Raw genomic sequence first — 22,861 nt, forward strand, 5'->3', positions numbered from 1 at the left:
TATTTTATTGTTCGTGGACGGGCTTTAAAGATTGAGGGTCCGAAAGAGGTCCCATAAAACTTTTGGTACCAATTAATTATACGGAACACACTCAAGAATTTCACTCTGTAAGATCAAAACGGTAAGACAAACTGTAAGACAAAAACGGTTTACTTCTCTCCAATGGGTTATGATTTGCTTCTTTTGAGTGAGAAAAACTACGATGTAGGTCTAATTTAATGAAATATTTAATATATAGAGGTGGTCAGGGGTTAGGGTAGGTATTCAATATAATGCGATCTACACGGCGTGCTTTCCATAATTCTTTGTCGTAGTTTCCATAATTCTATTTCTAAAGCATTCTATTTTAATTATATGTTAATAGATTTCATTAGAAGTAGGCCTGCCAAACTTTTTAATTAGCTTGCAACTTTCAAAAATCCTTGCCTGGGCTAAGGGGACCAACATTTTATTGGCAAGGGGATGGGTATTAAGGGGCCTGGAAAAGGGACTAAGTATCATGTTGTCTCCATGAGTTGGAAACTAACGGCAATAAGTCTCTTGACCAAGGGAAGCCTGATACAAAAAAACTAGTTTCGGACACGGTCTTCCCAAAAATGCGGCCCAAAAAGTACCAAAGCTTTTTATCCTGGGGGTCTTTCCTTGCACCTTGGTGGGCACTCCATATGTCCAAGGGTATTACCTCCCCCCCATCTTCGTCCATTCAACATCGGCAGAGTATCCCACAAAACACTTTGCCCCATGGTCATACACTGGGAAAGACGTCGACTGAAATTAGCAGTAGTAGACCCCTATTTGTTCCAACTACTTTGAGGGGCACCACGAGAAGGCCGCCGTCACTATCCCACTTCCTTACCATAGATGCTAATAAGAACCACGTGCAGGAAGCCTTTACTCTCCCCTCCCCTGATATCCAAAGACTGTCCTAAATTTTTAGAAACTGGCATTTTTTGTCTTCTAATTTGAATTTGGCTCCACCTCCTCGATATATATGTCTCCAGAATAAATTCTTTCGTTCGCTCGTTGTATGGCATTCTTTTTTCTAATAGGAAATGGTAAGAAGACAATCCATCCAGATCGGTGTGGTAAAGGAAGGGTATTTCAATCCAAAAACGTAGCTTTGATTCAGTTCATTTCAACCTTTTCTTAACGTCAATTTCGTGCAACTGGTTATTGGACAATGCTAAGCAACAGAAATTCCTCCTGTAGTCGCTTGAGATTAGTGCCTCTTCCCCTTCTACTTTTAATACCTTTACGGTTTTTCTAAAAAATTCTTTTTTTATAATTTTCCTTTTTTGGCTATGTATGCAATTACAAGGCTCAGTAATGCGAATCTTCAAATGAAACCACTTACAATTTTAAGCTGTCTCATGTAATTTGATGTTCGGAACGTCTGTTAAAGCGTAACGACATTTTGATTACAATTTATTAGCACCAAACCATTTAAGGCATGGTCTATACTTAATGAGATTCTTGTATAGCCAGGAAGCAACATTGAAAATAAAATGTTGGCTTTTGTCTGACACAACAGGGTACTGACGGATTTTATTCGTTTGAAATGAAGTGCCAAAGGATGTAATACATACTCCTCTTTGCAGACCGATCCGTGCGGGCTTCAATTCAATAAGGACTAAAATTGGTTTTTATCAAAGATCTTCAAAAATGATAGTGAAAGCGGACTTTATGCTGTAACATGATATGGGTTTTAAAATCCCCGATTAGGAGCAGTAATTATCCTATGCAGAGATGTAGCATGGTTAAATTTAATTTACTGTTTTGAAAATGTAGAAAACACACCGACAAAGAAATCGTACGGGATATCCATTAAAGGGTAAAACCGAACGAATTTTATGAACAAAACTGTAGATTACAGATGAAACAGTTAATCTTAGGGCGAACATCACAAACAAGTTGTCTAATCCCCGATACGTAGTATGTTAAAGCATTATATCCCTTGCAATCTTTTTGGATGGGCCCAATAAGGCATGCCCAAGGTCCTCAAGCAACTAAGCCCCAATTATAGAGGTTCTTGTCAATTTCGCATTTCAAGCAAATTTGGGTGATTCTTCTCGAGTAGAGGCTTTTCGGAAAGCCAAGTAGATACCAAAATTAAAACAAACCGAAAGAAAAAAAGGGAGAATAAAAAAAGAAATCTGAATTTAAAAAATAAAACCTAAACCGAAAAGGGTATAAACAACGAAGACAAACTTGAAAGGAATATATATCCCCACACAACACTTTACTGTTACCCTCTCCCATATACCCCCTCGCAAGGATTACAGCACAATTTGCCCTTTACTGGAAACTAAACAGATTGTTCAATTGAAAATGTTGTTTGGTCGATCGAACTTTACTTAGCCTAATACTTGTAACTGCAACAGGACCAGGCTTTATCCATCTCACCTGGCATCTGAAACTTGTCATCTGCCTTCTGGATTTTCCAATTCGAAGGAATAAATAAAAAAAAACAGACAGAAATGAGATTGCTTTTAAATAATAAACTTATTTACTTACTTCGATCCCAGCCATCCTCATGGGACATTTTGGGGCCACTCCTCTTGCTGGCTCATGCGTAAGGACTCAGTATATTGCTCTATCTGGTACGATACGTGATAACTGGGCTATTTTGACGCTGTCGAAGTGGAAGGTCTCCATCCATCGTTTTCATAATCAGCGCAGTTGTTGTTTTTGGTTTTACTGAGAATGGTTTCAGTGGACTGGAGCCTTTGACGTACTTCCACATTTGTGATTCGGTCAGTGTATTTGATTCTAGCAATAAGACGGAGGCATCTCATCTCGAAAGCTTGAAGTTTTCTTTTGTCTTCGGTTTTCAGAGTCCATGTTTCGTATCCATAAATAACTATGGGGATTATTAAACTGTTGAGTAGGCGCATTTTGAGCTCGTCGGATAGGCGGTTGCTTTTCCAGAGGTTGGCTAGTCTTCGGGAAACTAGAGCTAGCAAGTGCAAGTCAATGCTTCACGTCAGAGCTATGACAATTATCAGAAGAGAGTTGGCTACCAAGGTACAGGAAGTGGTCAACCGTTTCAACCTGTCTCCCGCCTATGGTGATAATGGGCGGGTTGTCCAGTTACAGTCTTGTAGTTACCCTGACTTTGGTCTTGCTGGCATTGATCTCCATCCAGAACGGCTTTGTGGTATTGTAGAGTTTATCAGCTTGTGCCTGTAGTTCTTGCGTAGAGTTGGCTAGCGCATCTATATCATCAGCGTAGGCAAGATTGTCTGTTGTTCCTATTGTTGCGCCATATTTTGACTGCATCAATGACAGAACGGCATTTAGAAAAAGGTTAAAGAGATGTGGTGATAAGATGCAACCCTGGAGTACTCCCGACGAAGTTGTAAACTCTTCTGGCAACGCATCAGCGGCTATTACTTGGCATCGGAACTGTTCATACAGACACTTGATTATTTGTACTATCTCATAAGGGATCCCGAGTGAAGGAGGATATGCCAGAGTCCTTAGCGCCATATCAGGTCAAATGCTTGACAGAAAATCAACGAATAGTTGGTAGAGTTCTTGGTTGAATTCAATGTATCGTTCCATGAGTTGTCGAATGACAACTCATGGAACGATATATGATCGATTGTTGATCTCCCAGGGTGGAAGCCGGCCTGATATTCTCCAATAGCAAAGGCTGCTGTTGCTTGTATGCGTCGGAGTAAGATTTTTGTCAGGACACATGACTGATGGCTCGTGAGGCTGATCGGCCAGTAATCTCCACACTCTTTCTTTGACCCCTTTTTGTGAATAGTTAAAATGGCAGCCTTGCACCATTGACTTGGTGTGTGGCCGGTTCTCACACCGCAGACACAATGGAATGTTACAGATCAGTTACATCATCTGATCCGACGTTAATGAGCTAAGCGGTGACTCCGCCAGGACGAGAGGCCTTTCCTTGTTTGAGTGACTTGATTGCTGACTCGGTTTCTGACTTGAGTGGGGTTGGTGGTATGAGTTCTTGGTTGGGTATAAGGAAGCGGAATAGTATTTCAGGATGCGCCGCTACTGGGGGATTCAGTTTATTGTTAAAGTATTCTTTCCATCTTTCAAGTTTCATCTTTGATTCGCTAATCTCAATTCCGTCTTTGTGCAGGATCACTGATGTTTGCGGCCCTTTTTTCCAGCTTAACTCGCGTACCATTCAGAAAACTGCTCCGCTGTTCCCCTTCTTGAACAGTGCTTCACATTTCTTCCGCAGATGGTTACATAGTGCCTTTCTGATCTCTTGCTCTACTCTTCTCTTGAGGAGCTTGTAAGTATCCCGGCTGTGGCGGTAAGATTTATTGCAAAAAAGTCACTTTTCCTCGCATAGCGTAATGATCTCATCTTTTATCCACGGTTTTTCATTGGGAGTTTTCCGTCCGAGGCAATCATTCGCTGTCTCTATGATTGCTGATGTGGCCTGATTGGTCAGGGATTCTATCTCATTATCGGTGGGCAGGGGAGAATGATTTTCTAGGATCTCTCGGAATTTCTCAGATAGAATGGAAGTGTAGGTCCGCCTTTTTTCAGAATCCCGTAGTAAATCCACCAGGAATCTTGGAACTTGTATTGCTATTTGCAATTTTCTCATTCTTAGCTTGAACCTTGACAACAGGAGAGTGTGGCCAGAGTCGAAGTCTCCTCCAGGTAATGCTGCAATGTCTAGTACATAGGACTTCCAGTGCTTCGATATCAGCATATAATCAATCATGTTCTCGACTTTCCCGTCTGGGGATCTCCAGGTCACTTTACGTCGATGGCGGTGTTTCAAGATTGTGTTCGTTACAAATAACTCATTTTCTCGAAAGCCGTCGAGCAACTGTTCACCTCTCGCATTGAGTTTTCCGCGACTAAAAGTCCCCATTATATCGGACCGGTCGGTATCATCCGGGACCTGAACCTACAACAGGGTTAAAGTCCCCTATGACAATCAGTACGTTTTTCTTATGGATTTGGCCTATGACGCTTTGTAGTGTTAAATAGAATAATAATAATAATAATAATTTAATTACCCACCATCTACAAAAAGATTATAGTGGAGCACAACAAAAAAGAAAAAGGAAACCAACTTCAAAAAAAAAAAAAATAAAAAAAATAAAGATACGAAACTCAAACAAATGCAGGTGAAAAACGACGTCTCATCAATCTGACTTTGAACACTGAATTGTCCCGAATGGTCGACCATTGCTTGGATGGCTCCGGGAGTACATATTTTTCCAGTCGAGAATTCCGGTATCGCTTGGATATATACAGTAAAAATTTTGCATACTTATAGTAGCACTTTCAGATTTTTTCACTGTCTCTCACTGTCAGCACATGGGATGTAGCGGCAAGGTAGATTAGATGTGGCTGGCAAACTGAACGATAAATTGAGGCTAGAGATTTCCTGGAGTAGCGTCCGCGATTCGGCACTACAGACCCGTAAGCACGTTTAATGGTGGTGGTTGTTTGTTTGACGATGGATTGCCTGGTTTTACTGATCGTTTCTGCAATCATGATACCCAGATATCGTAGCTCAGACACTGCAGGGACTGCATGATTGCCTAGGGTCACAGATTCACTTTTAGGTGTGTTGAAGGTTAAAAACTCGCACTTCTCTATATTGATTGAGAGCCCGATAGAAAGAAAGTCACTGTGGAGTCGACTCAGGTTATCTTGTAAGTCAGCTTTTGATCTACTGAGCAGAAGGACGTCTTCAGCACATGCAAGGTAAGACAGGTCGGTACCGTGAAGTAGAAGGGAGGGCGAGATGTGGTCCAGAATCTTGGAAATCGCATGTTTGAAAATGAGAGGACTAAGAACGCTCCCTTGCCTCACGCTTCTTTTGATTTTGGCGGGATCTGATGTTCTATCTTTCCATTTGGCAGAAACTATTGAATTTTCGTACCAGAATTTCAATGTTTTCACTATGCTCGCACTTACACCACTCAGCAGTAGAGCATTCATTGCTTGCATGTGGTTGACGCTGTCGAACGCTTTTGAAATATCTATAGTACACATATAGAGAGGCGACTTGTTTCTCTCTGAGTCCATTTCTCTCTGAGTACGTTAGCAAGAAGGCAATGAGCCTCTGGAAAAGCGAGACCTTTCTGGAATCTATGTTGATTATCCCCGAAATATCCAGTATCCAGCTCGGAGAAGATCACATACTCAAACACTTTGCTCAGGATGCAAGAGACCCTGTAAGATTTAGATCTGTAAGATTTACAGTCATTGGGATCTTTTCCTTTCTTGGCGATAGAAGTGATGACTCCTTTCAGGAAACTGTTTGGTACAAAACCCCTGGTGATGCACATCTGGAATATCAACTTAAGGTGGGAATAGAAACTTTCAGGTAAGTGCTTGAACTGTTATGTTGTGAGACTGTCGCCATTTGTCCCATTTTTTCCTTTGGAAAGTGCCTTTTTGACCGCGAATTTGATATTTTCCAGGGATATGGGAACAGCACAGCGCTGTCCCGAGAAGCGCGCAAGCCAGCTTGTGACTTTCTTTTTATACTGGTTGCTTATGGCAAGATTCTCGTCTGTGTATACCAAAGCATAGTAAGAGTGCCAGTCATGCAGTGTCAAGGAAGTATTAGGTGCACAGTCGTCCGGTCTAATTAGACTTCGCCATGATTTCTTGTTCTCAGTGAACTGTTGCCCGATAATACGGTACTTTTTCATCTCAGCTTTGTATTTGCGTTTTATCGCATCCTTCCTCGCTTCCGGCGGAGTCTTGGGGCATAGACTTGAATGACAGAGATATTCTTGGCAGCTCTCTTCAGTCACAAGACGGCTATTCTTTCTGAGACTGGGGTGACAGAGATTAGATATTTTTTGGTAGTTGGTGATACGAAGAATTTTACACCTTGTCGATGAACTCCGTCCTTGCGGCCGGACAACAAGAGGGGAGGGGGTCTCTAGAGAGGTTTTTTTCACTCGTTCGGGGGAAGTGTGTCTCAGAGAGGCCAATAACATCCCAATTTTACCTCTATAGTTCTCTAAGGGCAAGATTTAGTTTTCCCGGTTTGGCAAGTGTTCGGATGTTCAGCGTGCCAAAATATAGGATGTTTTTTGTCAAAACGGAACAACTGCGTGGATTTTCCTCCCAGGTAGATTTTCCTAGGACGGCCTAACGCTAGGTCGTCCTAATCTTAGGATCGTCGGCTGCAGATGTTCGCATAATATTGAGCCCTTTTCATGATTTCAAGAGAGGTGGTTTCTATGCTAAAGGGGTGGTGACGGCAAGCCACTCCTCTCCACCACTTTCCAGAGGCCATTGTCCATAATCCGGATCCTCTGCCTCTCCGCAGAAGTTCTCCTATAGGGGATCCTCTCGCGATGGTGTTCTACTTCACCATACAATTTAATCCATTGCTTGGAGAAGGTTTGTAACTGACGTGACGTGTCCACACGCCGGTTGGTCCTGCTGAGTGTACATCCGAGGGGCCTTCTTCCTCTTCCCCCTGTATTTACAGCCCCCGGGCGAGGGTGCCCCAGTTTCAATTAAGGACCCCCAGGGACTGGGTCCCCCTTGGTCCGTGCCTCCTACTCAATGGAGGTACCCTACATATCTGTAGGACGTTCCTTTATGCGCCACCTAGGGACAAGCTGAGTGTCCTGGGGGAGGCCTCTGATGAGAAGATGATTCAATAGGTACTCAATTTTCGCAAATGTATTCATGTCGAAAAATTCCTGGAAGCTTAATTACCATTTTGATTTTTCTTTTTCAACCTCGTTTTCGTTAAAGCGTACTACAGAAAACAAGTAGGTATGAGCAATAGGTTTTATATGAGCTATTAAACATCTTTACGATGTTCTGGCAGCCCGCTAGTTCCACCACGAGAAATGGCACCAAAAGTGCCGTTTTTAGTGCCATGCGGAACTTGTAGATGGGGAAATTTATAAAAAGCACGTATATATGAGCAATAGATTATAAATCAACTATTTAACCTCTCTCTATGTTGTTCTGGTAACCCGCTGGCCCGGGTAGAAAAAAAAGAAAGAAAAAAGGAGACACCATCAGAGCTGCCAATGAAAAAAGTGATTTTCCATGTTGGTCAAGGTGGAAAACTTTAATTCTCCTACTGTGTTTTCGACCATGCTGATTCTAATGGTGCACTTTTCATTTCGATCTGACGCCATTTTCGAGGGGTTTCAGGCTTTTTTGCGAGATCAGCATAAATTTGTTTTCGCAATAAACTTTTACTTTTAAGATTAACCGAAACAATAGTTACCATTTCTGAATCGATGTCAGGTGGCAATTTTTCCTCATTAGGCAGTTTTTTTTTGGTCAAAAACGTTTTTCAATTTTTGGTTACTATAGGCTTTGGTTTGCTGTTTACTAGGTTACAGCTACTGCTGCAACCATGAACCCGAATTGTACAGTTCCCCGCGCAGGAGTATTGAGAGGGATGAAGGTAATTAATATAACAAGTTTAATTTAATAATGCAACACTTGAGATCCCATTTGACCAAAAATGGTCTTCAAATGGTTCGATTTGAGAATCAGCCAAAAGGATAAAAGAAATACTGCTACTTTTACCACTACAGCTGCTATAAAACAAATCACTGCAGTGCAAAGCCACGGAGGCTCCTTGTCCATCTTAATCCATTCAAAGCCTCCTTCTTGACACCCTCCCAAGAAGTTCCAATTTCCCTTAAATCCTTCCTTGCGACCTCCTCTCACCCATTAGGGGACAACCTGCATTTTGTTGGGCCCTAGATGTTTGGCATAAAAGGACAATCTTTTGCAATCTTTCATCCTTCATCCGCAGAACATGTCTAAGCCGTCTCAACCTATCTCTCATTATAGCCCTTGAAAGCGGGATAGAACTTCATATTTCGTACACCTTACTGTTTCAAATACGGTCAGCCAGACGGGGAACTCAAAAGAATCCGTTGACAGCTCTTCTAGAAAACATCTAACAAATCTTCCTCCGTCTGTCGGAGGGTATTACTAATACAACCTAGGTGAATGAAGTTGTCCGCTAGATCGATCCTATCGTTACCCAACATCACCTCTTCATTTTCACTTATTCCCAGTCTTAGCGACATAGTCTTCTTAACATTAATTTTTAAACTTATTGTTGCACCCTGAATTCCCAAAACATCCAAAGATTCATTCATTTTGCTAACATTTTCATCATTTCAAATGTTTCATCCTGACATTTTCAGTCTATGCTCAAATCATCGGCATAATCTAAGTCTAAGAAAGTTTTACTTTCCCATTTGATTCCATGGCCTCCCATAGGCTTTGCAGCGTTTTGTAGGACAAAATCCACTAAAATGAACCATATAGATGGCAATAGAAAGAAACTCTGCTTAACTCCTGAATCAATACGACACCAAGTACTAACTTAATTTCCTACTTTAACCGCAGCAATGTTATCATGGTTGCAGCGATAGCTACAGCCTGGTTAAGAACTAGCCATGGCCCATTGTAACCAATAATTAAAAATACACATGTAAAAAAAGAATTAACTACTGATAAAAAACTGCCATTTGTAGCCGATATAGGAATAGTAACTATTATCTCGATAAGTCTTAATGGGGAAATATTGTTTTAAAAATCAAATTACGGAAATAAAAAAAACATTGTGTCGGCTCCGGCTCGAAACGAAAATACGTTACTGAAATTGCCGTTGCCAAAAACCCTGAATAAGAAACTTACAGCCCCTAGGTTGAACAAAAAGAAAAATCCCTTTTTGTATGGGTAGCACTGATGAGTCCTCTTTTCTTTTTTTTCTTCTTCACTGCAAACAGAGCACTGAAACATAATAGACAGCTATTTAAGGGCTCATTCGAAAGGAAATTATTTTATCTACACGCTTTTGTAAGTATCAAAATAACTATTTTAAAAATAAATGTTATTTTTGCCAGAAAAGATGCATCTTCATATTCAGATGATATAACAGACGTATCTTTTGACAAAACAGAATACCAAAATACTTTTCTGAGGTATGATGCCATATTTGAGAGATTCCACTGCCTGACTCCCTTTGGGTTGTTCTTTACTAGATTAATTTAAAAAAACTTTTTCCACAAAATAAGTTTTTCAAAGAAAAGTAAAGAACTCCATTAAACAGCAAAAATTAAATCAAATAATCTACCAAGCGTGAAACTACCACAAATCAGCATCGGTAAATAAATGAAACCCAAAACGAAAAGAGATTACAATAAATAACAGAGTCAAACTCAAAGCGAGCAGAAATTAACATAAGTTGGGCGCAAAATCCCTATGCCTTCCCAAGGTCAGAACAAAATTTGCACTTTACTGAAAAAAATATAAATGTTTTTACTTTTATAACTTTAATAAATCGAATAATATAAACATTTTGATTACTAAATATCAGTAGCCTATATGTATATTAAACTGACGATGCACATTCATTTGTATTTTTTTAGTAAAGTTCCTATTTTGTTCTGGCATTGGGAAGGCATAGGGGTTTTGAGCCCAACTCATGTTAATTTCTGCTCGTTTTGAGTTTGACTCTGTTAATTATTGTAATTTCTGTTCGTTTTGGGTTTCATTTATTTATCGATGCTTATTTGTGGTAGTTTCACGCTTGGTAGATTATTAAGTTTTTGCTAATTTTTTGTTTAATGGAGTTCTTTACTTTTCTTTGAAACACTTATTTTGTGAAAAAAGTTTATTAAATTAGTTTCTGTTCGTTTTATATTGACATAGTCTTTTCAGGGAAAAAGAAAATAATACTTTAAATCTTTTCGTTTTTTAAGACTTTATAGTTTGGCCTGCAAAATTTTGATTGGATGTGTTTTGGAAAATGGTGGGCGTGAGAGTTCGTTAGTCACTATACAATCTTTTTCAATTATTAAAAAAGGCACTAATAATTTCTATATCCTATTGAATGAGCCCTTTTGAATTTTCTACGGCATCGCTTACGAAAAAACTTTATAAGCCCCATGACATACCTTGCAACTGTTACACGAAGAACTGTGGGGGAGGGGTTGTCATCCTTAAAAACCCTATTTCCAAAACTTTCAACTAAATCCAGTACAATGACTCTATCAGAATTGGAATTGGATGTGTTTAGGGAAAGGGCAGACGTGAGAAGGGGGTTAGTTGCCCTCAAATCACTTTGGACTATTAAAAAGGGTACTATCCCTTTAAATGTCAAATCGAATGAGCCCTTTTTCAAGTTTCTACGACAAAGAATTCAATAAAAACCTTATATGCCTCCAGGGCATAACATATAATCCTTTCCCTGAGGTGTTTAGGGAAATGTCCTTCCCAAAAATATATTTTCAATCGGTAAATTAAATACGCTGAACAAAATGGCTATCTCCAAATGATGATTTGATGTGTTAGGGGAAAAGGTGGGCGCGAAAGGGGAATTATTTGCCCCCATGTCCCTTCTTACTAGCAAAAAAGGGGCTATCCCTTTAAACTTAAAATAGAATGAGCCCTTTTTCAAGTTTTTACGACAAAAGATTTCAATAAAAACCTTAAATGCCTCCAGGGCATAACTTATAATCCTTGCCCTGAGGTTTGTGGGGGAGTGTCCTCCTCAAAATATATTTTCTATCTGGAAATCAATTAAGCTGAACAAAATGGCTATCTCAAAATTTTTATTGGATGTGTTTGGGGGAATGATGGCCGTGGGGGGTGGGGTAGTTGCCCTCCAATCCCTTTCGACTATTAAAAAGGGCACTATCTCTTCGAATTTCAAATCGAATGAGCCTTTTTTGAAGATTCTACGACAACACCTTCTATAAAAACCTTATATGCCCACAAGGCATAACTTAAAACCCTTGCCCTGAGGGTAGTGGGGGAGTTTCCTTCTCAAAAACATATTTTCTATCTGTAAATCAACTATGCTGAACAAAATGACTATCTCAAAATTTTGATTGGATGTGTTCGGGGGAATAATGGGCGTGGTGGGGCGTGGGGGTGGGGGGGGGCTTGTTGCCCTCCAATCACTTTTGACTATAAAAAAGGGTACTAGCCCTTCGAATTTCCAATCGAATGAGCCTGTTTTGAAGTTTCTACGACAACGCCTTCTATAAAAACCTTATATGCCCCCAGGGCATAACTTAAAACCCTTGCCCTTTGGGTTGTGGGGTAGTCTCCTTCTCAAAAACATATTTTCTATCTAGAAATCAACTACGTTGAACAAAATGGCTATATCAAAATTTGGATTGGATGTGTTTGGGGGAATGATGGGCGTGGGGGGGCTAGTTGCCTTCCAATCACTTTTGACTATTAAAAAGGGCACTAGCCCTATGGATTTCTAATTGAATGAGCCTTTTTTGAAGTTTCTACGACAACACCTTCTATAAAAACCTTATATACCCCAGGGCATAATTTAAAACCCTTGCCCTGAGGGTTGTGGGGGAGTTTCCTCAAAAACATATTTTCTATCTGGAAATCAACTCCGCTGAACAAAATGGCTATCTCAAAATTTTGTGTGAATGTGTGGGGGGGAATGAGGGGCGTGGGGGGGGCTAGGTACGCCCCAACCATTTTTGAATATTAAAAAGGGAACTAGTTCCTTGAATTTCCAATCGAATGAGCCTGCTTTGAAGTTTGTACGACAACACGTTCTATAAAAACCTTATATGTCCCTAGGCCATAATTTACAACACTTGGCACGAGAGCTTTGTGGAAGTGTCCTTCTCAAAAACATATTTTCTCTTTGTAAATCAACTACACTGAGCAAAATGGCTATCTCAAAATTTGGATTGGATGTGTTCGGGGGAACGAAGGTCATGGGGGGGGGGGGCTAGTTGCCCTCCAATGACTTTCGACTATTAAAAAGAGCCCTGTAACTCAATTTTCCAATCAAATGAGCCCCTTTTGAAGTCTCTACGACGATCCCTTCCATATGAAGTGCCCTGCTCTAAAGGAAAAAAATAATAAAGGGTACATTGTGCCAACATTGTTTTTATATGTCCTCAGGGCAAAACTTAAATCCTTTAACCCTAGGGTTGTGGGGGAGTGTCCTCCTCAAATAGATATTTTCTATTTGGAAATCAACTACGCTGAACAAAATGGCTATCTCAAAATTTTGATTGGATGTGTTTGGGGGAATGCGGGGCGGGGAGGGGGCTAATTGCCGTCCAATCACTTTTAACTATTAAAAAGGGCACTAGCCACTCCAATTTCCAATCGAATGAGCCCTTTTCGAAGTTTCTATGACAACTCCTTCGATACGAAGTGCCCGGGTATAGAGAAAAAAAACAACAAAGAGAAAACACATTGTGCCCACATCGTTCTTTACTTAGGCAGCGCTAGCGCGCTGCCAATGATTCCAACAAAGAAAAGCCAAGAAAAGCCTTTACTAGATCCCTGTATGATAATAATATATATATATATATATATATATATATATATATATATATATATATATATATATATATATATATATATATATATATATATATATATATATATATATATATATATATATATATATATATATATATATATATATATATATATATATATATATAATGCCCTAGGACTTGTCATTGAGAAAGGGTGAACGTTTGATCCTTGGTCTTCAAAAGGGCTTAGAGTATTAAGGTGAAGCTTTCAGGGAATGTTGAACTAAAACAAAACACGTTACTTGCATTCAAGTTTTCAGGAGGGTGTATCTCAGTAAAGGCACAGGGTATTAAGATAAAACTTTCAGGGAATGTCGAGGAGGATGTCAGACTAAACTGAAACTCACTGTATGCATGTAGGTTATCAAAAGAGCGTGTCAAGAATATATTAGGAATGTCTTAATATAACTATCAAATTGAAATTTTCAAGACATGTTGTGAGGAATGTTGAACTAATACGATTATAGGACGAAGCATGCAGTATGAGTAAAAAAGATCCCTTTTTATCTCGGAGATAGTATGTTATTAAAATTATTATCGTAAATAGCACTCATCACTTTTGTGCATTTATCTGGTATACCATTACAAGGATAAGAGCTTAACTGAAGCCTTTTCTATCGGCTGAATCAAACATTTGCTCATAATCTATAAAACATAGGACTAAAGAGGTCTAGTGACTCAGTTACTTCAAAGGTATTAATCTGAGTGAAAATTTGGTCGACGCATCCTCTCCCCTTCATAAAACCAAACTGTTCTTCTTTAAAACTTTATCTCGCCATCTCTAAGTCTTAAAAGTATCATCCTCTAACAGATACCAAGATACCAAGCTCCCTACAAATACCAAGCTATTGCCTCTATACAAGTAACAATGGGTTTATTTAAAAAAAAAAAAAAAAAAAAAAAATATATACATCATCGATTCCCTGAAGCAATGCTTGTGCGGGAGAAAACCCACCTAATAAATCAAAAAACAAAGAAACCAAAAAAAAAAAAAAAAAAAAAAAAAAAAAAAAAAAAAACATAATTAGAGCTCAACTTACCGGACTCGAAAACCAACGAACCTCCAAACAACACCCAACAAAATTATAATAATTATAACCATATTCAGCTGCAACTAAACCCTCCTCAAAAACAAAACTTAGTGGCGTGGAATAATCCATCCAAAATATACACATCAAAACAATGGTTCTTTAGCGACTTACGAAATTCCTGCAAACCCCCAACATTCCTCAAATCCTCTGGCAAACTCTCCCAAACTAACGGAACAACATGGCGAATTGAAAACCTAGACCTAGACGTGACCATAGCTGGTCTTCGCACCAACTGAGAAGATCGTGTCAAATGATCGTGAGTAGTAGACGCAAGACTAAACATTCCTGAAAAACATGATGGTAACTCCGAAGATATAATTACCCCATTCACTCTTATGACCTTTCTTGTAGGGGGCTTGAGTAGATATTTTCCTAAAATCGGTATTTAGTTCCACTTTTTCAAAAGTCATATTCGTAGTCTTCAGTAATTTATCTCTTGCTTCACACAGCATATTTAAAAAACTCGTTTACCACACTATCAGCACCTGGACCTTATACGTTACTAATTAGTTTTATACTGCCTCTAATTCTTCCTCGCAAAACAAATCCTCTTTAACTTCCAGAGTATCACAAACTTATTCCTTCTTTTCTATGTCATTTCATATAACTTTACCATGGTTTATCACATTCTAAAATTTTCTTCCCATCTCTTTTTAACTCTTTACTTATCACTAAGTGCCCCCCTTTCCTATATTTAACTGGGGCAAGACTAGATCGACTGTTGCCTGTCATTCTTTTAATATGCTTGTACAATATTTTGCTTTTATGCCGTCTGGCTGGTACTTCCAAATCTTCAGCAATTTTATCCATTGCCTCCACTTCACACCTCCTTAACTCGTATTTTATTGTTTTCTTCATCTTCTTTGGATTCCTCTTGTTTTCATAGGATGTATCACTCAAATAATTATTGTACAAACCCTCCTCCTCTCTATTATACACATGGCATTCCCACTAATATTCCTAGCTGTGTTTCCACGAAGGATGACAGACGAAGGATCTTAGGCCAAACGAAAAGCAGGTCGTCCCGGTGCGGGGCAAAAAATACTCATAAGGATGAATATAAAGGAAACTGAGAACAACGTGGAACTGAGTAAAGAAGAGAGTAAAAATTTGAACAGATTGGGACAGAGGAACAGCGGGTGGAGCTGTGTTGATCTTACGTGGCTTAGAGCTGCAACGAGTAGCCGTAGCAGTAGTAACCCTTTTTTGTTTGGGCTGGTTGAAAATATTCCCGGCCACTTAGAAAGGTCCTGGTAAATTGAAAATTGTATTGACCTATTGTCAAGTGGTCCGGCTGTTTTCCTTGCTTGGTTATCTACGACAAACCATTCTATAAGACAACCCTTAAGGATAAAGGAGACTTGTAAAATGAGACTCATTTTCCCAAGATGGGAGACAGGGAACCACCGGTTAAGGATCCGTGACGATGGAAATTTCAATGGTACAATTTTTATTTCAATTTTTGAAATTGGGCCCAACTCTTTCCCGGAATTTTTTAAAATTCGTTTTTGTAATTACATAGTACTATTCAGTTGAATTTGGATAAAAACTGCCATTTAATTGTGAAGTTTGCCCCACAAGAAAGGTTGTTTTATAATGTGCTTTTCAATTCCAGTTACTATGGGCCGGGGTTCCCTCATTACTAGTTTGCAGTTACTACTGTAGCCATAACAACAAATACTGGATTTTTTTTTTTTGTTAGTATGGATCCGTGACGCCAGAAGTAAGCCAAAACTCTTTTTGGTTTCGATCGGGTTAAACTTGCATGGCATGTAACTAGGATTAGACAACTCAACCAGAGAAAAAAAGTAAAAGAACATTTGGTTGTGTCTATTTGGAGGTCCCAAAATAGGCGATTTTTTTCTCTGATTGAAATTAAACTTATGGGTTATGTCAACTGGGCAAAGAGGACATACAAGAAGACACATAAGTTTGAAAAAAAAAAATTGGATATTTTGATCCGCTAAACATATATTTCAAATTTGCGTTCTGTCAGTCGGATTGATGCTTGCAGTAAGTAAAAAAAAAGTAAGTATGACGGCACTAGACCCTTAAGGTCCAAACCGGCGGTACTGATCTTCGTTTCGTGGCCCTTCAGCCAGGAAGTGCAATGGGGGGCTGGGGCCAGCCATCCTGTGGAAAACTTGCAGGTCATGTAGACAAGACCAAGGGATCTGAATTCTTGACGCGTGCAATTTTTTCTCCGACTGGTTTAAAACTAAAAGGGCATATAAGGCACGTACAAGAGACCTCTATGAAGAAACGAGATTAAAAAAAAAACTGATGGCAACGATCGATGCACCTGGAAAGGGTCCGATTTTATCCCTGGTCTTCGAATGGCTTTGAAAATACAAAGGGCAAGGGTACCTCAATTAAGACAAAAAAAAATGAATTAAAACTTGGTTTTGTGTAAACAACACAAAAAATTTCTAATTTTTTTTCTGCAATCGGTTTTAAACTTGCAACGGATGTAGACTGGGACAAAGATATTTCAATAAAAGTCAAACATTAAAAAAAAGTACTGTTGAATCTATCCATTGCACAGAAAAATCTGTTTTTTTTTCTCAAATCAATCAGAAACTTCCAGGATATGCGGGCGGGGCCTTGGAAACCTCCATGTGAAGAAACAACGAACAAACTTTGTTGTACCGGTTCGTGTCACCAAGACATTTGTTTCAAGATAACAAAATAAAACTTGTCTTATGGATAATCATATCTGATTAAAAAAAAAATTTCAACTGAAACTAAGGAGCAACATTAACACTCAAAACGAACAGAAATTGTTCTGTTCGTTTAATCAAGAGCTAACCAAAATGTGAGGGAGGCTACCTTATGAGACTTCAAACTTACTATGTCATTATAAATCCATTTTGTAAAAAGTTTTATAACTCACAAACAGCAATTTGTCAAGATTACCATTGAATAAAAAAATAAAACAAATCCCCCATGCTTTCTTCTTATTTTGTTAGGCCGCTTAAAAATTGCCGTTTCACCTATATGTTAAAAAATATCAAAGCCGACAGAAGAAACATGGCGGATGGAAAAATTGTTTTGAATTTTTTATCCAACTTAATTGTGACAAATAAATGCTTGTGGATCACATAAAATTAACAAAATGGATTTTATAATGAAATGGTAAGTTTGAAACCAATGTTTTAAAAAATTAAATAAAATGTTCTTCTGCGGACGCAGAAGGACCCTGGATCCTGAATTGAAAATTAAATAAAAAAACAAGTTTTTTAAACTGAAAGTAAGGAGCGACATTAAAACTTAAAACGAACAGAAATTATTCCGTATATGAAAGGGGCTGTGCCCTCCTCAACGCCTCGCTCTTCACGCTAAAGTTTGACTTTCTCACAACTCTTTTTAAACAATAAAAACTTTAGCGTAAAGAGCGAGGCGTTGAGGAGGGCACAGTCCCTTTCATATACGGAATAATTTCTGTTCGTTTTAAGTTTTAATGTCGCTCCTTACTTTCAGTTTAAAGAACTTGTTTTTTTTATTTAATTTCTGATCGTTTTTTAGTTAATGCAGCTTTTATTTTGGCTCGCCGGCATTGAATAAGTAAACAAAATTTGCATAAAAAATTTAATTTTCTTTTGCTAAATGGCTGTCTCTAAATTTGGTTCTGACGTAATTTACAAATTAACTTACGTAATGAACTTCTATATTCGTATATTTTTCTTCTGGCAAAAAATACACAATCGCAGATTTTTGCAGACATGAGCTTGCAATCGATATAATAGGGTTTTCTGATGCGCCCATCCCGGTAGTTTAATTTTTATTAGCATGTTTTAACTTTTAAGAGATTTTTCCCCCCTCTGTAAAATATCCAGCAAATTTTCTCAGACTCGTAGCGTTTGATGAGTAATACTAAACTTAATAAAATTCATATATTTCGAATCAGCATTATAAACCCGTTCTTTTGATACATTTATTGACATCAAAGTTCCGTCTTTAAAAGTTTCGATTACTATTGAGCCGTATCGCTTGTTTTTTTTATTATTTTTTTTTATTGCGTATATGTTACTACGTAGGCCTATATGATGGGGTTCTCCCCTTAGTCAATACCACGCTCTTTACGTTAAAAGTTAAAAAAATTTTAATTCACAAACCCCTGAATCACAAAGGCAATTTAATTAGAATAGATATCTCTCTTAAAATCAATAAAGAAAACTGTAGTGTAACGCGTGAGTGTTTAACTTGGGGGTTACACCCCTCGTAAACGTAATAATTCATGTTCGTTTTAAGTTCTAAAGTTGCTTCTTACTTTCAGTTGAAAAAACTGTTTTTTTTTAAATTCAATTTCGGATCGTTTTTTAAATAATGCTTGAAAATATGGCACCCCCGTCATAGGAATGGCCCTTGCCCCAAAGAAACATCCTCCACGGCAAGATTCTCCCGAGTAACCCCCTCCTCCAGCCCCCCCACCAGAAAAAAATTCTTCCTGAAAATGTCTGCATACTTCCCAATAACCAATACAATATGTAAGCAATGGGCATAGTTCATAACTTGCAGCCCTTCCCCTGGGAACTGTGGGGAATTAAGTCATCGTAAAAGACATATTTATTAGATTTTCGACTATGCTGAACAAAATGGCTATCTCAAAATTTTAATTGGGTGACTTTGAGAAAAGAATGAGCGTGGGAGGGGGCCTAGTTGCCCTCCATTTTTTTCGGTCACTTAAAAAGGGCACTAGAACTTTTAATTTCCGTTCCAATGAGCCCTCCTACAATATTCTAGAACCACTGGGTCAATAAGATAACCGCGGGGGAAAAAAAAACAAATAAACACGCACCCGTGATCTTTCTTCTGACAAAAAATCCAAAATTCCACATTTTTGTAGATAGGAGCTTGAAACCTCTACAGTAGGGTTCTCTGATACGCTGAATATGATGGTGTGAATTTAACTAAGGTTCTATAACTTTTAGGGGGTCTTTCCCCCTTTTTTCAGAAATCAGCCAAATTTTCTCAGGTGCGTAACTTTTCATGGATAATATTAAACTTGATGAAACATATATATTTGACATCAGAATTAAATTTTATTCTTTTGACGTATCTATTGGTATCAAATTCAGTTTCTTTGAAGTTTCGATTACTATTGAGCCGGGTCGCTCGTTACCACGAACTGTTTGATCAAATATTTTGCAGTAGGCATCAAGACATGGCTAATTGTAGAAAAAAACAAGACAGATAGTCCGAGTAACTGAGAGGCAAAAATATTTAAATGGCACGGGTAAATGGTGGGAGTAAGTATGACTCTCTTATTGGACAAGTACTTGTGTGTTAGTTTTTGGAAAGGCACACGTGCCTAGAGTCTCAGGCAGGTTTGAAAGAAAAGCGATCATCATACTCAGAAAGAACATAAAAATGGTATCTAGTGGTATGTTCAATTTATTAGTACGTCAATAATATGAACTGCTCAATATTTACCGGGGTACTGTTCTATTAGCTAGGCAACTCGTCGTGAGACAGACACTCGAGAAAAGCAGATCAAATAGGCATTTAATGGTATATTAATAGGGATTAATAGGCATATTACCCGGTAGTTCCAATGAGACGCTGAATAAACATGGGGTTTCTCACTCCGGGAACTATATTTAAACTTAACTTTTTTGGGTGATTTAGGGGGGGAAGGTACCTATGTTATGTTACGTATTTAATATATGCAATGCTTTACCCCCCCCCCCCCAATGTGCAAAATTATAGCCCAAATTTGTTTCTAAACTATTATATTTTCATCATATTTTGCTTTATTTCATTAACATTAACCAAACTTCATTTCTTGCGTGTTGCCTAGCTAATAGAACAGTACCTTTAACGGATATGGTAGCTTGGGAATATTTTCTCAGAGTATTTTTTTGGTCCTGGATTCACTCCTGAAAATTTTATCCGCAGAACTCAACTAGGCCTACGCTCCAAGATAGTAAGAAGCCCCTAACTAGAATTTTACCTGCTTCCTTCTGTGAAGCCACCCCTCTAGAATGTTACCCTCCTTTCAAATATAATTAACATTGCTATGACGTACGCGTCTCAGCCATTACTCCCCTCCTCATCTAATGACTGGATATAGTCCTAGACTTGGGCGTTTGCTGATTTTCTTGGCTTTTATTAATTGGCATTACGGTATTCGGCGTTTTGAACCATCTATAATTTTCTTTCTTTTCTTCTACTCCTTATGCCCCAAAGACATTTGATGAGGCTTCGACTTTGCATATTCACCCCTGCCTCTTAATGGCTACACATGAAAGGTCTTACCTCAAGATTTGCTTCTGCTTGGTCATAGTTTCCAATGTAATTCGGCATCCGAGTCATATTGTATGGCATGTCTTGGCACATGGGTATTGTAATCCGTTCGCATTTTCTACCGCGTTCGTAAATATTGCACTTGATGTTTGAAGTATAAGCAGTTAATAGAATGAGCAACGAAGCCTTTACATTCATACTTATTAACTTGGTTATTGTCTTTATACTAACATTCTGGCTTGTCCCTTTTTCCAAATCTTTCTTCCATTCCGTCTAAGGTTTATAACAGACCCAAGGCCCAACCGTCATTGTTATTTTTGTCCACTTAGTTGAATATCTGAATGAAAGTATGAAGCATCATTAATCTATTTTTGTCAAGTTGATAGTTGTGACACTTTTTTAAATCACTTTTATTTATGCTGCACTATTTCCTTCAAATGCCAGTTAAATATTTTCAAAGAAAACCTAAATAATTTTCAGAGAACACGCCATTGTGCAACAACGAATCTTAGCAACTGATCGCCTGAGGAAGTCATGCATTACTGACACACCAGAGACGACCAAAGCATGGAAATTCATCTTTACAGCGGGCACTTTTGCTTTATTATGGAACGCCGACAAAAAGACCGCCTTCTGGTTCTCGCTTTTGGCGTTTCGCCATGACCAATAATCAAGTCAGAATAAACAAAAAAGTTAATTAAACAAATCGTAAAGAGAGGAACCATTGTTTCTTGCTGCTGTGAAATTTCAAAATCCATAACAATTAACGGATAATTTTGTTAGCCTTAGGTTATCTATGAAATTACTATAATTTGTTTTAAATCACAAAAATAATGCCAAATATATGTCTATTCCAATTTCGAAAAAATAAACAATTGAAAGTGTCTGATTAAATGCCAGACTGAGCACAGAGATAAACCCTGAATAGTGTAGCACCCTTGCTTAGATACCTCTGCAGGAGGGGTTTCAAGCCCTGAATCCTTGAATGTTGTGCCCAAAGATCTAGTGCCCTTCATCCTGCTCAGGTGATTCTCCCTATTGTATTATGCTTGTTCTATAAATAGCAGGTTTCTAATTTCGACAATTATACCCTAAAGCCTTACCCCACCATAGAAGTATGCTCTACGCGGCGGTTTTTACTGTCGGAGAACATTTTGCTTTCCAACTGGAGACAGTGGGCGTGCTCCCGGCCCGACGAAAAGTTAATAATATTTAATAAAAATTTAATATTTCGTTCCAGGTGAGAGCGAATTAACAGCCGAAACGATCGAAAATTAAATTCATATTAAATTTGCATTAAACTTTTGTGAATACGGTTAACTAGCGTATTTACTGAATCAACTTCTGTACATCCATCATCAAAGTGGGAAAAATAGAGGCAAATGAGCAATCTAATAGTAATTAATGAGTATTAAGGGGTCAAAACTCATATTTTTCATATTTTAATCATTGCTGATTAAAATTACTCGTGTTTTAATAATAAATTACAATGCATATTAAGACATTAGTTAATAAACTGTTCCAGTTTGGCAGTTAATTCGTATTAAATTTGGAGTAAATACGAATTAAATTGCAATTTCCACCTGGAACGCACTCAATAAGAAAGCGCGAAGTTCACAGTTCATTGTTTGTGCCAAACAAAGGTTAGTGTATGGATTTACTGATTGCTCTAAAAATGAAAAGGACACTAGATCTTTGAATTTTTGTTTGAATTGGCCCACTTTCAATAATCCCCAACAGATACAAGCCAATTAAATTTTATCGGGGCAGGGAAGCCAATAATAGAAAAATTTCAATGGGCCCAATAATGAAAAACATCAAATTTGTTTGATTGATTTCAATAAAAAACGCCCAAAAACTTTAGGATTTGGGGGTCTCTTCTCCACCACGCCCTCGATCTTCAACTACTTTTTTGATATGATGAACTCTGAGGAAAATAAACAGGGATTTACTGGGGAAGGGGACTTGTGAAAATAATTTTTGTTCGGTTTTTTTAAGATCATTTTAGCATTTGGAGAAAATTTTTTTAGTACATTAGGGAAATAGTCTTTTTCCTGCATTTTTTTGGAATAGTTTACGAGTCGTAAAAACACTCCGGGTTTTAACCCCGGTAGCTGCGTCCCCTTCCTCTGGATAAGTCCCTACATGTGTGGCTATCCTTCTCTGAAAAAAATATGAAAATACGTAGAC

At 38.3% G+C, this 22,861-nt stretch overlaps 1 protein-coding gene across 1 annotated transcript in view; it reads right to left on the reverse strand.

Annotated features, from left to right (window-relative positions):
* The window catches only part of LOC148956456 (frizzled-4-like), a 41,325-nt gene extending 20,102 nt beyond the window's left edge, over window positions 1–21,223 (reverse strand). The window contains exon 1 of the mRNA XM_089095406.1: window positions 20,684–21,223. Coding sequence (XP_088951532.1) covers window positions 20,684–20,869 — 186 coding nt within the window. The 5' untranslated portion in view covers window positions 20,870–21,223. The remainder of the gene's footprint in view (window positions 1–20,683) is intronic.
* Window positions 21,224–22,861: the final 1,638 nt, after the last annotated feature.

Source organism: Artemia sp. Qi Xiang Cuo, chromosome 1 (assembly GCF_049724085.1).
Source record: "Artemia sp. Qi Xiang Cuo chromosome 1, ASM4972408v1, whole genome shotgun sequence".
NCBI lineage: Eukaryota > Metazoa > Arthropoda > Branchiopoda > Anostraca > Artemiidae > Artemia > Artemia sp. Qi Xiang Cuo.